At 34.3% G+C, this 14,762-nt stretch overlaps 1 protein-coding gene across 2 annotated transcripts; it reads right to left on the bottom strand.

The window, feature by feature from the left end:
• Positions 1-11,436: 11,436 nt before the first annotated feature.
• On the bottom strand, positions 11,437-14,756 carry LOC134511715 (cadherin-10-like). Of its 2 annotated transcripts, none has more exons than XM_063326102.1 (2): positions 14,519-14,756; positions 11,437-13,653 (listed from the first exon to the last, which is right to left on the bottom strand). In XM_063326102.1, the coding sequence occupies exons 1-2, from the start codon at positions 14,610-14,612 to the stop codon at positions 13,160-13,162; spliced, it is 588 nt and encodes a 195-aa protein (XP_063182172.1). In that variant the 5' UTR covers positions 14,613-14,756; the 3' UTR covers positions 11,437-13,159. The 2 variants fall into 2 exon arrangements, with proteins under 2 accessions (XP_063182172.1, XP_063182171.1); XM_063326101.1 differs by having other exon boundaries at positions 11,437-13,647; positions 14,519-14,753.
• Positions 14,757-14,762: the final 6 nt, after the last annotated feature.

Below are 14,762 nucleotides of genomic sequence, written 5' to 3'. Positions count from 1 at the left end.
TCTGGTCACCAACGTTTCTTGTCTACCTGTTTGGGTGTCATTGTGCTTAATCACAAGTTACTCACAAGAGTATTGTGGTTTGGCAAAAATAAGTTTGGAAGAAAAATTTTGTATTAATATTTTGCATTTTCCTCCATGCTAGCATTGCATGTTAGTAGATTCCTCCAGCATTTGATCATATCTGTTCAGTTCTGAGCCAATATCCAGTAAATGACCAACAGAAAAGGAAAACAGTTTATGGACAGTTAAGCCTTGCACAACAGCTTGCATAGCAGTGGGTGTTTGAGAAAGTCAGAATTCAGGTTTTGACTTTAATAGAGAAGAACTCCTCCCTCACAAGATGATGCCATTCACTTTATAGTGTAAACCCTCACACCTTGCCAGGAAAAAAAGAACTGTGAAAAATGTGTGAGATAACTAATTAACATGAAAGTAAGGAGCAGTTCATAGGGTATAACATCCACAGAAATAAGGTGTGAAACACCTTTTGAAAAGGGTTAAAAGAAATAAGGATTTCTTCTTTTCAAAGAAAACTCCTGGCTATTTTTCCTCTACTACTTAAAATTTTAACAACAAAGGATATTTAAAGAGAAAAATCTCAAGTGTTTATCTGAAAAAAGCATGCCAAGATTTCATTCTTTCATTCATTCCTCTTAAAATCCAAAATAACTTCATTGTATTTACTCTCCCTCAAAATTTGCATGGAGGAAAATGAGATCGGTTTCACTGCTATAAATGTTATAATGGCAGAAGCTGAATTGGCTAAATCAAGTGTTCTGTGGTCATGTTTTAGAAAGCATTTTATGAAAGATGGGATGCTATACAAAATTGCATTTTGTCTTGTCCTGAAAAATATGCCTTCTGCAACAACTGATTGAGCTTCCTTGGAGAAATTATATGACCTTCTTTTAAGACCGTGAATGCCATACTAAAGAATGGTTCACATTTAATGAGGAAAGGGATAAGACTTCAGGTAAGCTTTGAACACCACTGTATTTTCATATCTTGGTATTTGAAAAAACAATACAGGTCCTTTATACAGTAAGTGAACCTTCCCAATGGTGGAAAGAGTGAATAGTTAGAGCCTCAGGCATCAGACAGAGGATTTGAATGTCTCTCAGAGTCTTGAGCAGGATGCCATTACCATCTGAAAAAGAGATAAAAACATACTGAGACATGCTAGAGAGCACCACATTTTTTTTTGCTATACTTACAGTCTATGTAAAAATATATTGAGACGTTCTTAATAGAATTTCACTATAAGATGCAGTATAGGGGTGGGACATGAGACCTTTTGTTATGAAGATAATGTTATTTTAATATGAACTAAAAAAAAAAAAATTTTTAAAATGAGAATTCTTACAGTTAGTTATTTCATTAGTATATAAAATCACTTAACAAACATCTAAAGTTCGTACTTTTTCTAATTCTTCCTAGTATTTTATTAATTGCATTGATAATGCTAGTATAGGACATCTAGTACTTGAGTAGACTTTAAATAAAAGACTTAAAATAGCACAGTTGAAACAACAATTATTCCATCAATCTAATCTTTCATGTGGAATCCATTAATGCCATCGTTATGTGATTGAGCACAAAACATTAAGGTGAAAGCAGTTTGGCAGCATTGTTGCGTAATATGCTTTTGCTTAAAATGTCAGTGCAGTTCAAAAAAAATAGAAATGTTTGGAGGGGTAAGGGGGATGAAAGACCCACAAATCAAAATAGGAGGATTTGAAGCCCATTTAAAAAGGATCTCTTGATTTCCAAATATAGCATTAGATTATGTTGCGATTTTACTTCTTTTCTTTGCTTGGTTTAATCAATTGGCACATCAATTATACTGAAAAAGTCTAGAAATGTTTCACCATGTCCTGATTTGTTATGTGAAAGCAAAAACTCACTAAGTTGAAAAAATATATAATAAGGGTGCTTGGATAAGTTAATATAAACATTTTTTCTGATCTTGATATAACTCATTCTTTTCCCAGTGCTGAAGTAAAATGTTATGATTGGCAAGTTGCTCGCTTGGGGATGAGAATTAATTTTCAATGGTTAATTTTGTATTTGTTATCTACTCCAACTTCTTTTCAAACTCAATCCTTCTCATGCCCAGAACATAGACTGGCTTGTGACTATCTCTGCTGAAGAAGAGAGATAAAAATTTCATAGACCACTATTTTTCTTTTTTATAGCTCGGTGACCCTTCTTTTGTGTTAAGGAACAAATGAGTGAATGGTAGACTTTCAGAATGAATAAACAAATCGATTTTTTCCTTTACCTACATGTTTCTCAGGAACAAACTATTTTAATATGTTTTATTTATTTATTTATGTGTTTCTGTCTTTGCATGCTCTCACTACTTCTTTGATTGTGCATGACAAAACTCACTATAGTTGTGAAAGAGATTAAAAACTCCAAAATTATCAAGTAGGTGGTCCTGACTGACTGACTCAAATTGTATGGTGCTGAAATTACATGAAAGTTGTCTCATGATACATCGAACTCCTCTACCAGACTTAGGGCTCTACTTTCATTAACATCATCAGTGGAATATCAAGGCACCAAGAGGGACTGGGGCCTAAAAACATTCAATTAGGCTGCAAATGACTCTTTTGTGCTTATCAGAACGGAACTGAACCTATCAACTGCTTGAGGTACATCCACTGTTAACATCAAAGAAATAAAGCCAAAACGATGATAAAAGGAAACATCTGCTATCATTGCAAGTCATACGGCAATATTTTATTATTATATTATTTTAATGCTTTGTCCTGTAATAACGCTGCACAAAAATCAATGAAACTCATTGTTCAGCTTGCATGTTATAAATAAGAATTAATTCATATTTAAACTCCAGTTGCAGCACAAACTGATGTTCATTCATTTCAGGGCATTTGAGTGCTAGGCAAAAACTAGAGTGCTCCCCTCTCCTCTCTGACATTTTCCTTTTAAACATGAATTGCTTTTCCCTAAATATCTTATGTAAGATAATTGTTTGTGCATTAAATGGCTTAGAAAATTTTAAATGGCTTACAGTGACCAGAAGGAGTTATTTTCAGTGGGCTTACACAGAATATCTGCATATATAAATGTTGATTACTATTGCTTTTACTTATATTAATTAAATTAATGGATGTAATCATAGAAATGTTTTCATTGAAACGGACAGAGACAAAAAATAGCTACAAAGTTGAAACCTAAATATTCAGACTGTGTATTTCCTTGTTAGCTCCATGGGTTGGTTTGTTTTTTCTTACAAAAAAACTTTGAGGAAGGTGTCCCCTGATCTTCTTGTTACAGGTCTTCGAAGTTACTCTCAAATCTAGTTTTTAGGCATCTTCAATAAAGCTTACTGCCATTCATGTTAGTAGCAATAATGCATACTTGAGAAATTGATGGGTTTGCTTGTTTTGTAACACATGTTGTACTTGGTGCTGTACTCTGGAACTACATAGATTTGACCTTTGAAAGCCGGTACTTTGAGGATTGTTTGCTTGCTGTCTTAGCTAAAATAACCCCTTTCAGTTTGCAAGCACGTTTTATACCTGCAAGAATTTTACGTTCTGAACCAAATGTAGAAGGCTACAGCTCTTTATGTCAGTAATGTTACATTAGAAATTTGATGTTATTCTGACAGAGTAGAGGGAAGGCCTATGGTATTGAGACATGTTCCTGAATAAAATGACAACAATATGTCATAGTCTTATTTGGGTGTCTCAATGTGCTATCAAAATGAATAAATACAGCAAAATTGTTAAATCTACTTTTAACAATACTTACAATTTATTATACAATTTTGTTTTTACCCTGTGCACTGGAACTTTAGGGAAATATGTAGAATTTCCTTTTGTTTCTGTGCTAATATCAAGGCTTTCCTTTTCAAATGTTTTATTATTTGAAGGTTTGGGGTAATTTTTTTAATCCTGTTATATGGCACAAAGCATTCTGAAATTTTATTGGGAAGTTTAATAGAAGATTCTGTTTTTTAGAAAACAAAAATCTGGTAGAGGCTCATTTACAGGAAACAAAGAAACAAATGAGTTTTCCTTGCATTTGAAATAAACTCTATTTTTTAAGAATGCTAAAACTACAAAGGAATCTTAGACCAGTCATGTTTGAAAATTGTACCTATGAAATGGTTTATTACGCACTACAAGACAGAAAAATTTGAACTTCTAAGGAAAAGTCTGATGACTTTATCACATAGTAGTTGACATCATACTCAAAAAATATATTAGTTAACATTATTAAGGTTGCGAAGGCAACTCAGGAAATGCCATTATTGAGGTTGTGTATTGGGTTTTCATGGCAAGGTTTTGGTAGCAGGGGGGCTACAGGGGTAGGTTCTCTGAGAAACTGCTAGAAGCTTCCCCTATGTCTGATTGATAGAGCCAACACCAGCTGGTTGCAAGAGAGACCTGCTGTTGGCCAAGGCTGAGCCCATCAGCAACGGTGGAAGCGCCTCTGTGATAACTATGTTTTGCCCATGACAGTAATTGCTTTATTATCGCTCCCTGTCCTTATCTTGACCCATGAGCCTTTTGTTATATTTTTTCTTCCTTGTCCAGCTGAGGAGGGGGAGTGGTAGAGCGGCTTTAATGGGCATCTGGTGTCCAGCCAGGGTCAACCCACCACAGGCTGTTTGTGTGTATTTCTTTATTTTACATGTGTTATAAATTAGCTTTAAACATGTGATGTTTTTTTCAGGTTTCTCCTTTACTGAATGAAAGCTGGCATGCCCTTTGTAATTAACTATTGTCCTTGTCCAATGGCTAGCCATACGTTTCATTGGCTCCATTCTGCTCAGAGCGGGCTATCGAGTATTATGTTTTTTTCCTGTCATTCTAATGGTGCTCACCACTATAAAAGTTCTCTGCTTCACAAACAATTAATTTAATCAGAAAAATCCTCATGGTCTAATTTACATGTATTTTATGAATAAGAAGCTGGGGAATATCTACTAAAGTAAGAAAATACTTTCCAGCTGAGATATGTAGCTCTGAGTTATTGGTCTTAAGGATAGATAGTTTTGCATACCAGGAATATTTTTCCACCAGTTTGGAGCTCAGAAGTTCAAAACTATATAGGTTATGATTGCCGATACTTATTTTATTTTTAGACTCTGTAATAGAAGTAGAAATAGAAAATTGCTTCCCTGAGGAGAGTGCAGTTTTTGTTGGAATATTTGTTTTGCAAAATACCAATCTCTGTATCAAATAAGGCAAATCTCTATGCAGAATAGCCTTTATATAGCAGCATCAAACCATTCCCAAAACAAGACTACCCAGTGCATAACAGAGGAAAACAGAGCAACCTGAACTAGTATAGCAGAGAATGTAGGAGCTACCATAATACTTGGAGTATATGGAAATTTGCAATAAGGAAGAATGTCTCTTCCTTTTTCTCTCAACAGTGCACTAGTATGGAAGAAGGCCAGACTGAACCCTTAGATATGAAGGACTGGTTTTTTTACAAAAACATTTTTTCTGATGATATAATTAAAGGTCAGAAGAGAATCTTCATACTTTTTTTTTTTTTTTTTTTTTTTTTTTTTTTTCTGTCTTCCAGCCTCATTTATACCAAGGCTACTCAGGTCACTGTTTTGACATGATGATGCAGGGAGGTTTATGTGTCTTTGGCATAATTGTGCATAGCAGTTGTCTAAAGTTTCTCTGCTGGGAGTGTCATCTAGAAAGGTTACTGTGACATTTCCAAAATTGCCTCTTGTTAATATGAACGAGATATGTTCTTTTCCCATGTCATGCATATGTATTGTGTACATGTATATGTATATTTATCTAGAACATACATACATACATGTACCTATATATGGAATATTGACATTAGAAGTAGTGTTTTATGTTGTATTCTGCCTGGAAGCAAGCAAAACAATTCCTTCTCAAACAGGAATAATTATTTGGAAGAGAGTGAGAGGATGGACAGTTTCCTTCCAATAATGCATTTTTCATCAGCCTCTGAGTTAGGAACAAGTATCACCAGCTTTTGTTACTAAATAAAGTGCTACTTATGGCAGCTAAATTAGCTATAATATCCATTACTGTGTCTGATGGAAGTTCATGCAGAGTGAAATATTTTAAATGGCAATTTAAACATAGTTACGTTAAACTTAATGATTGTTAGTTATTATTCCAGTAATGTCTTGAAAATGTCGCTACTAAATTTTCTTCGAATAAATTCATATTTTGAGCCCACTCATATTAAAGTGTAACTGTAGTGAAGGAAAGTTTAGTTTAGCTGACTATGGGTAAAATAAAGTTTTTCTGTCAATACCACCTACAATTTTCCTGGTCTACATTTCTTCTGGATACTGTTAAAACATTTCCTGGAAAATTATCCCATGATGATTCATCATCATCATCAGGTATAAAAAAAAAATGTCAACTATTGATGATCCATTTGCATTCAGAATTATAGGGTGGGATTTGGTTTTGGGGGCAGAGCGAATGTCATAAAAATGAGAAAATATGAATCATTGCACCAGAAATCCAAAGGTCTATAGACTCTGTCTTTGATGGTGGCCAGCTGTGGATGGTTGGGAAGAGCAAAACTGTGAAGTCAGCATGTAGTTATACTGTCACATAGAATGATCTTCTATGATCTCTGGTAATGTAAAATTCCAGGGCTTCTTGAATGACCGTAACTTGTATTGAGGAGCTTTTGAAACATTTCCTTCAACAATGTTGTAATCCATGTAAACTATTAGCATCTACAAAATCTTGCAGCAAGGAACTCCACAGCTTTAGGTGTGTTTTATGTCAGAAAAAAAAAGCTCTTTTTCTTATTTTAGAACCTGATATTTGTTGATTTTATTAAATGATTCCTGTTTCTTTTATTGAAAAACACAGTGAATAGTAGATCCTCTGCATCATTCATGTTTTCATAGACAACTGTCGTATATACTATCAGGTGAAGAATCCTAACCTACCTCATTGTTCCTCACAGAGAAACCTTTTTCTGCCTTTGATGACAGCTCAACCTTTTCTTTATCTTATCTAGTTTGAGAATATCTTGCCTGGGGGAGAATGTGATAAGGACCGCAATAAAACATTCAATACAAAGACATGAAAGACAGTAGCATAACAGTTTTTTTCTTCTTTTCCTAATAATTCTTAGTATTTTATTTCCTTTATTTACTTAATACTGAGCTAAGGTTTTCCCACATTCAGCTATTATAATTCCAAGATCTCGTTTGTGAATAACCATGTCCCATCACTGCATCACGTCATATTAATCTATAGCAATTTTATCTACTAATTTATTGTCCAGTCTTTTACAGTTGCAATATGTCCCTTAATTTTTAAGGATGGTCCCTTTATTTACTGGTCTTAAACTTAATAATGATCACAAATAAGCTCTCTTACCTCATTATTCGTCATCTTTTACAGATCAAAAAGATCAGATCATGAAGGATTCCACCTATGGCCTTCCTAAAATTATTGAATATTTACTCATATCACTGATTTTCTGTCTTTTGCCCAGGTGAGGACTTTCCATTTTATACTATGGCAGCTTAATTTCTTTGGAAGTTTTGATGAGAGACCTTGTCAAACACCTTTTGGATATCTAAACAGAATATGAAATCCCTCCTCTGCAAGTAAAAATTGTGACTGGCTTGATTCATAGCAGAAAAATTAAGTTCCTGAAGGTGATCATATCTTGTGACTTTCTGTCTTCATGAACAAGATTACCACACTATCTGGAAACCAAATCACAAATGTACATTACTTCTGTAATTCTTTGTAATGATGAAATTCATGAGTGAAGATGCATACTAGAGATACGCATTATGATGGACACATTCTTCATGCACCATCCTCTGTAAATTAAAGTTTGTCAACACTTTCATGACTTTCAAAACTTTTCAGGAGTCATTGATCAATTACTTTCTTGAATTTGCTGTACTTTTTGTGACCGTACAGCTTCAAGTCACCCTAATTTTCAGTCTGTTTAGACATAAAAGGTACTTTCTAGATTTAACTGTTGGCTTTCCTCTGGCGTTTTAATGAATATTATATAACTAGACTTTGTTCTGTTTCCCTCAAAAAAGCAGATATAAGAGAAGCTTTCTGAGTTCGCACACATAGTACCTAAACATGGGCAAGTATACTTAGAAATGTTTTCCTACCAATGCTTAATCAATAAGCAAAATACCGCTTTGCAAACATTCATGGAAAAGTTCAGTAGTATTTTGCCAAGTATATGTTCAAAATATATCTGATCTCTGGTTTGTAGCCAAAAATCAAAGAAAGAGTATTTGTCATATTTCTTTTCAAGGAGTTTTTTATTTTTCATTGCTTATTGAGGTTGACATCAACTTAAAGACAATGAAGTTTTCTCAAAAGTTAAAAGTTTCATTTGAATTTCTTTTTCTAAAAGAGAAACTCACATTCAGAAAAAAGCCCATTAATTTAAAAACTGTCATTTTGATTTCATAGTTAACTATATTCCTTTAAAATGAAAACAAAAATAACTTTAAAGAAGAGAAAAAACCCCCACATTTTTAAAAAAATTAATTCTATCTATCTGGCTTATTTTACTTATTGCTTCCCATGTTGTTATTCCTATATTTTACACCTTCAGTTATGTGGAAAGTGACTTTTCAGCCAGTTCAACCATATTAGACTAGAGTTTGAATAAGCCTTTGAAAAACTAGAGAGACAGTAGAGAAGCCCATGATGTTTTGTTGGGAAAGAAATTGTATTCACGTCTCCTTATATTTGCTATTATCTCCTTATGTTTACTATTTACATAATGGTTTTGGACATAGTAGATAACACTGTTATGAATAAGTGAAATAGTTTTAGCTTGAACATCTATTTGCTCATCTTGCTGTGAACAGATTACTCTTGGGTGATTTCTGTGCTGTTCAAGTGAGTCTGATAATGATAATACAGTTTTTGAAGGCTTCTGATAACTTTTATGGTTAGATTGCTAGTTGATTCATTTGATAAAAAGTAAGGAAGCCTAAATTCTTTTGTTGATATGCTTATATGGGGTATATGTTGCTAACTAACTTCCTAAGAAGTTCCTTGATTTCTCTTTTGAGTAGTTAGTGATGTGCCCAAAGAATTGACTTTTTCCCAAATGTTGGATAAACCTAGAGGAACACTGTCAAATAATTTGACTTCTTTTAGAATAAAGGCAAACCAGTCTCAAACAACCGGAAGCAATGATTGGATTTAATTGTCTCCACCATTTGTGATTAGCATAATGAGTAGCTCCGTAGCCCTTAACAGTTATTTTTGTAGTTACTCCAGTAGGAGGAAATGATAAGAAGAGATTGGAAGGAGAATAATGTACCAAATTTTGTTCTTTTTCTTCCAACTTTGTGTGATAAGTAGCACAAGAAAAAAAAAATCGTTATAGGAAATCTGATTCAATGGCAATAAAGTCACACTGGACAATGAGCGAGAGGAATGAAGGGTAGACTCTTGGCAGAGAGTAATGTAATTGATAAGCAGTTTGGCCTGGGTATAGCATGACATGCGGCTGAAGGACAAATGGTGGAAATGTGACACCTTGTAACAATGAATGAGTGAAAAGCATCTGCATGTACAGGGCTCGCAGATGGTGGATATTGACCTGATGATGTGCGATGTGAGGATTTTGTTGATTTAGGTGCTTGTTTTATTTCCTGTTGGCTTTTTTTAGTCGGCTTAGACAGTTCTTTCCATCAATCTTTTCTCTAAAGGCTCTGTGAAATATTACTATTTTTGTTGTTGTTGTTAATATAAGATCTTCTACACACCTTCTTTCACAAAATGCCTTTAAAAAAAAAAAATCAATTTGTTGCAACAGACTCTAAGAACTCACTGTTTCCTGGTATCCAGTGGCTGCAATAGTTTTGATATGTTTCTGAATTTTTAAACATTCATAAGGTCTGCCTTATAAGTAATTTGTAATTTCCATCTGAAATGCAATACTAATGTATTTTCTTTTTGTTTAGTGTGGTTCTGTGGCATTTTTGTCATAAGAATGTATAGAAAATTCATTTGGAGTAAATAATACAAGGGTCTTGTTTACTACATGTTACATTTTTTAAGTTTCATACAATTTCGTGTGGCTAGACTTCGCAAGTACTAATTAGGAAGCAGGTATCCATCTTACATTTTCTCCACTTTGAATTCTCTGGGGGTTTCACTTTTCAGTTCCTCATTATTGTAAGGGTGTAAGAAAGACAGTGGGGTAGTGCCCTTGATGCTTTTCTTCTCCCTTTCCCTGACATCTAATACTCATGGCTTTTATCTTTTACTGTATGGCCTTACATTTTACTAAGCTGTTATGACTCATCTGTGGCATGTAAGAACACGGAGAACATTGCTTGTGGACTATTCTGTTACTGCGTGTAATATTAAGGACCAGAGTCCATTGCTTAAATGATCCCGGAATGTTTTTTTTTGTGATTTGTCTGCACAGGTTACTGCATGTTCCTATGCCCACTTTCACTAGGCTAGGATATTTGTACAATAAAATGGTATATGTTTGTACAATGAAATGCTATTTGCACTGTAACATCTATAGTGCTGAAATGGATTTCTCTTTTCCTTTTCCTAAAATGTACCGGGATGTAAAACTCCAAGGATATGGCAAGAGGTAAAACAAATTTTCATTTATAGTATTTATATAATAATTTTAGTAGCATTTTTATATATTGTTATATACTTCTAGAATGTATACTACTATTTTATTTAATAATGCATACAGGATTAAATTTTAGACATTAGGTTCAGATTATGCTGAACAATTATAAAATAACTTCCTTAAACATAGCAATAAACAAATATTTCCACATAATTATTATTCAGAAATAAGTACTGTAACACAAATCAAAATAATAGAGTCTTATTTGACATTTGCTGATATGTTTAAGGAGGGAGGGAGGGACCTGTGTGTGTTTGTTTTTTCTTTCTGGAAACAAACAGAGATTCTTACTGAGTTATATGTAAAAGTGTTGGCTAGATCTGTTTAACCAAAACCTTGTTTTTAATAAAGTGGTAAAAAACAGCTGTATTACAGCCCATTTTATCTTCTGTCCAAATACATATTCAGTTAAATATATAGTGTGTCACTGTTCTCAGTGATGCTGCAGACAGAAAACAATATTGGGAGAGTGCCTTTTGTCTATTTATGGATTTAATGGATGAATTTTGTTTGTTTCTTCCTATTACATGCCGTTGAAGGACAAATGGAGATTAAGAAGGAAAAAAAATTAGATCCATTTCACTAGATGATCATAAAGAAGATCAACAGTTCCTATGGCCTGTAAGACTTCTACAAAGCTTTGTAATGCTGGTTATCTAAGATGTTTCTTCATATTCTCAGAATTATTTTCTATAAAGGAATATAAAAATTCCTTAGTTAATGAAAGTATTATTGAGTGAAATGGAGAAAAATCCATAATCTTCACAGTTTCTTAATAGATAAAATAGTTTAACTTGATATCAAGTCAATAAAAATTTTGTCTCCATTGCACTGGAATAGCTTGCATAATGGCACTGTATTCAGCTTTCAACTTCATTGGGTTTAATCACTCCATTAAGGAGAAGAAATGTCTGATCAAAGAAGAATGCAGCATTGCACTTTTCGAAGGACTAATATATTTTCAATATCTTTGATTTTATGCCAGTAAGAAGTTAAGAGAGACAGGGGAGGAATTATCCTTCAGATGTCTTTTTTCTACAATCAATAAGTAAATACAGACCCTACAACATCCTGCTTTTGCTCTGAAATTATCTCATCTCAGCAATGTTTTGAAATCTCAGTGCTTGTTTACTAAATAGATTTGTGTAATCTAAAGATTGAAAGTAAAAAGAGACATCTTAAAATGTCTTGGGATACCTACTTCGTTTCGTGATAGCTAAAGTACGATTTCTGTTGCAGTTGGCTCATTGCGCAGGTTTCTTTTTACTCGACTTTTCCAAGCTATAGAAAAGTCAGTAAATTAGATGGTGGGTGTGCTAGTTTTACTGACACTTTTTTTACTGCCAGCTTTAAAGGAGATTAGATTACCCTCAGATGGTTGCAATACAACACACAGTGGTTTGTCATCAAATGATTTGTCTTTGGAAAAGGATGTTGCTTTAAAATGATTGTTTAAACATCTTTTTACACGTTATCCATCGCAGTTACAGATCACCTCTGATGATGTAATTATGATTCAAAATGGAGAACTATAGAACAAATAAACTCAGTTTTTGAAACTAATTTTTTGTGTTTGGACGGATTAGTTGTCCTAGCATGATTTTAAAACAAGGTAATTCAAGTTGAGACAATATAGTAGTTCAACTTTCTAGAATAGAATATTATTAGCTCAGCTCAAAAATAGCACAAGATTTCTCTTAAACATGACAACTGTAGGAAATAGCACTTTTGATCAAGCCAATAGGTCTATAACTTGATCCTCTCCCTGTGAGCGCAAGCACTTCAGATTGTGTTAAATGTATGGAGAATACTGCAGCACAGAAGTACTAGCAGTTGGCTGTGCTGTCATCGGAGAAATGTCATGTTCTCTTCAAGCCTGGAACTGATGGCCAGAACAGGCAGGGAAGCATCAACATAGTTGTAAAACCTGGTTTATTTCTTAAAAATAAATACAAAAATATAAATATAAAACATTGGCAGATAGAATTTGATGAAATGGAGTTGCACAAACTTTTTTTTAAACCAGCTGCATATTACACTTATTAACACCACGTGTACATTTTGTTTTAATTTTAATGTACAGAACAGGACATATTGGATTTTTTCTTCTTTGCCATCTTAAAAGCTGCACTTGCAAGGATATGACATGTACCTAACAGAAGCGGCTTGTACATGAGGTTGCTTAAGGGATTATCACCCTGTTCAAATTTCTGAAGGTAAGGTATTTTTATTTTACTTACTAAAATGGACAACACTGAATTTCCATAGCTTTGGCTCTTGGAAGGTGATTAAATAAAATGCTGTATATATTCCAAGTGGTATCCTACTAGAAAGAATGAATGACATTAATGGACAAATTAAAAACAATTTTTAAAAGGAAACCATTGTGCTGAGTGGCAGGAAAATTTTCCTGAATGTTAAATACTGTTGAGTGCAGAAGGTGTCTGTAAAATTACTTCCGCTCAAAGGAAACAAAAATGTAGCCTACTGTAGGTCAAGAAGTGTCTTTGTCACTTTCTCCTCCACCATACATTTCAGCTAGCTTATTAAACCGAGGGCCCCATTCTCGGAGGTAATCATAGTTTTGGTCTCCTTCGGTAGTACCCGACTCTAAGGAGCTCAAGGATTCAGCTATTGAATCATTTCCTTCGTAGGCATAGGTTGCAAGTGAGTCATACGGTGGTGCAGAAGGATCAGTATCATGCTCTTTAAGCCTTTGGTTAATGAAATCTCGGACATCTGTGTTATCTGGTGCTGAAGGAGTCCTCCGTGGTACAAATAACGTCTCAGGGAGAATGTCTCGTCGAAGCTTCTTATCTTCGATAGCTGCAGGATTCCTCAGTGTGCCAATATCAAAGGCTTGGGTGTCTTCCTCTCCACCACCTTCATCATTATAACTCACAATGTTGTCTCTGATGTCCTCTTTAGAGAGGATCAAAGGCTCCTTCTTTCGTTGCCTCTTTAGAGCAGCAAACAGCACCACTATAACTTAGAGTGAAACAAAGAATGGGTAAAGATCTTTATTTAACAATTTCTTAGCAGTAAATCCACCAAGTAAAAGAGCTTTATTTCAGCTACATTTTAGCAATTAATTTCTCTCTGATAAATGGATAAATATCTGTATTTTTATTACGGTAGCACAGTAAGATCTATATCAAAATGTGCTATTTTGCACACACTTTGCGTGCTCTGCTTTATAGAACCATGAGATTGTCTACATACTCCTTCTGTGACTTTAATGAGTTTTAAAATAGCTAGGTCTATTCTGAAGATCTTTTCCCTTTTTCAAGCTCAAAGTATATTGTTAAATGCTGCATTTGAGGTGAATTATAGGTCATTAGTGATATTCTGAAAACCACAAAATGGAGGTTTTACAAAATGCACTTTTTTAAAATTACAGCACAGAAACTTCTGGATAGGCAGTGCTTTAATATAGCAAAAATACTATTTACTGGCATATTCTGTGTGAAATATATACTGCATGTTGACTTTAGTTAGTTATTTAAATAAAAAAGAGACATTCCCTCAAAAAAATTTAAAATGAAAGACATGAAAGTGAATTTTGATTATGCTATTCTTCCTCTCTGATCTTTTTCAGACGGCTTAACAGAATAACAAAAATTAGCTTCTGGTTGCACACTGATAGTTTTAACAGTCTGGCACTTGAATTCTTATTTACAATGTCCAGTTCCCAGATAAATGGGTTTTGTCTTTTTTTTTTTAAATTTTGTATCAAGTTGCAGTTGAATTCTTCTTGCAAAATCATTAATTTTACCAACCTGCAGAATTTTGTAAAATGAACCAGGCCTGAAGCATTTGTTCACAGGGGTAAAGACACATTTCTTTTTCTTACCTAGCAGGATAATGATGCAGAGGAGAATGGCAACCAGCGCCCCGGTGCTGAGGCCAGCAGGGAGGAGCAAAGCCTCTGCGTTGCAGGACTGCATGTTCCCCCGGCTGTCACAGGCACACACTCGAATGGTCAGCGTGCCAGTGCTGCTCTGGATTGGGTAGTCATTGTCCGATATCACCACTGGTAGAAGGTAAGTACTTATTTCATGTCGACTGAAGCCATTCCTTCTTGTCAAAATTCTGGC

The sequence above is a fragment of the Chroicocephalus ridibundus genome, chromosome 2, assembly GCF_963924245.1.
Source record: "Chroicocephalus ridibundus chromosome 2, bChrRid1.1, whole genome shotgun sequence".
In the NCBI taxonomy this organism is placed as follows: Eukaryota; Metazoa; Chordata; class Aves; order Charadriiformes; family Laridae; genus Chroicocephalus; species Chroicocephalus ridibundus.
This window is presented reverse-complemented; position numbering and strand designations above follow the sequence as displayed.

Bases quoted from the DNA above. Each gene is read 5' to 3' on its own strand.
- LOC134511715 (XM_063326102.1), bottom strand. From the start codon at position 14,612: ATGCAGTCCTGCAACGCAGAGGCTTTGCTCCTCCCTGCTGGCCTCAGC. The intron at 13,654-14,518 runs GTAAGAAAAAGA...TTTCACTCTAAG, and splicing joins CTGCATCATTATCCTGCTAG to TTATAGTGGTGCTGTTTGCT.